This window comes from Meleagris gallopavo, unplaced genomic scaffold (genome assembly GCF_000146605.3).
Source record: "Meleagris gallopavo isolate NT-WF06-2002-E0010 breed Aviagen turkey brand Nicholas breeding stock unplaced genomic scaffold, Turkey_5.1 ChrUn_random_7180001869756, whole genome shotgun sequence".
Taxonomy (NCBI): domain Eukaryota; kingdom Metazoa; phylum Chordata; class Aves; order Galliformes; family Phasianidae; genus Meleagris; species Meleagris gallopavo.
In genome coordinates this window covers 1-945 of record NW_011134711.1, presented here as the reverse complement: position 1 = coordinate 945, position 945 = coordinate 1, and the positions used below count along the sequence as shown (strand labels likewise).

At 54.9% G+C, this 945-nt stretch overlaps 1 protein-coding gene across 1 annotated transcript in view; it reads right to left on the bottom strand.

Annotated features, from left to right (window-relative positions):
* Positions 1–786, bottom strand: part of NOP9 (NOP9 nucleolar protein) — a 3183-nt gene extending 2397 nt beyond the window's left edge. Inside the window, exons 1-2 of the mRNA XM_010727084.3 lie at positions 603–786; positions 413–502 (exon numbers count right to left, since the gene is read on the bottom strand). Coding sequence (XP_010725386.1) covers positions 413–502; positions 603–662 — 150 coding nt within the window. The 5' untranslated portion in view covers positions 663–786. The remainder of the gene's footprint in view (positions 1–412; positions 503–602) is intronic.
* Positions 787–945: the final 159 nt, after the last annotated feature.

Here is a 945-nt window from a genome sequence, read left to right as displayed (position 1 = left end):
AGAGAAGATAACAAAGCAGCTTGGGGTTGTAAAAGGGGTCGGGGGTCGTTTGGGGGGAAAAAACGAGGCGTTCAGACGGATAAAGAGAAATTTGGGGAGAAAATGGGGGACTTGGGGGGAGATTGGGGAAGCTGGAGGTGAGAAAAAGAGAGGAGGAGGAAACATGGAGGAAAAATGGGGAATTTCAGGGGCGTAATTGAGGGCAAAGGAAAAGAGTGGGGAGGAAAAAGGGGGAATGTGGGTTGAGATGTGAGCGACAGAACTGGGGAAGAAACCAGAAAATAAAATTGCTAAGCATGACAAAGGGAATTAAAAACAGTCTTAGACAGACAAATAATACATTTTTTGGACAAAAAAATGACTTAAGGGAGAAATTTGAAGATAAAAAGAAGCGTTTTTGGATATCCTTCACCTGTGGCTCCTCCCCTTCCAGGGGCTGCAGGGCCAACAAAGCCCCCACGCAGCAGCGGCGCCGCTGGGGGGGCTCCCAGCAATTGAACGCCTGCAGGCAGGGAAAAAAACAGTTAAATGGGGAGGGGGCTTTAAAGGGGGCCCTGCGCCTTTAAGAGGGGGCGTGGCTTAAGGAAGGAGGCGTGGTTTACCTGAAAGAGGCAACGCAGCGCCCCCTGCTGGAGCTCTTTATATTGCAGGCAGGCGCCCATTAAAGCCACTGCGACCCCGTGGTGACCCCGGGCCAGGGGCTGCCCCAGGGAAGGGCCCAATTCCTCCAGAACGGCCCCCACCTGAGGGGGGGGAAGCAGCGTTAGGGACCACCGAGGTGAACCCCAACAGGACCCAAAACGGGAACCACAACGGGGCCCCAAATCGGGCCCCCGATGGGATCCCAAAAAGGACCAAAATGGGGCCACAAATGGGACCCCCAAGCCCCCATTCCTCCCCCCACAAAAGCCCCCAGATCTCCACTCACCCCCCCTCAAGACCCCC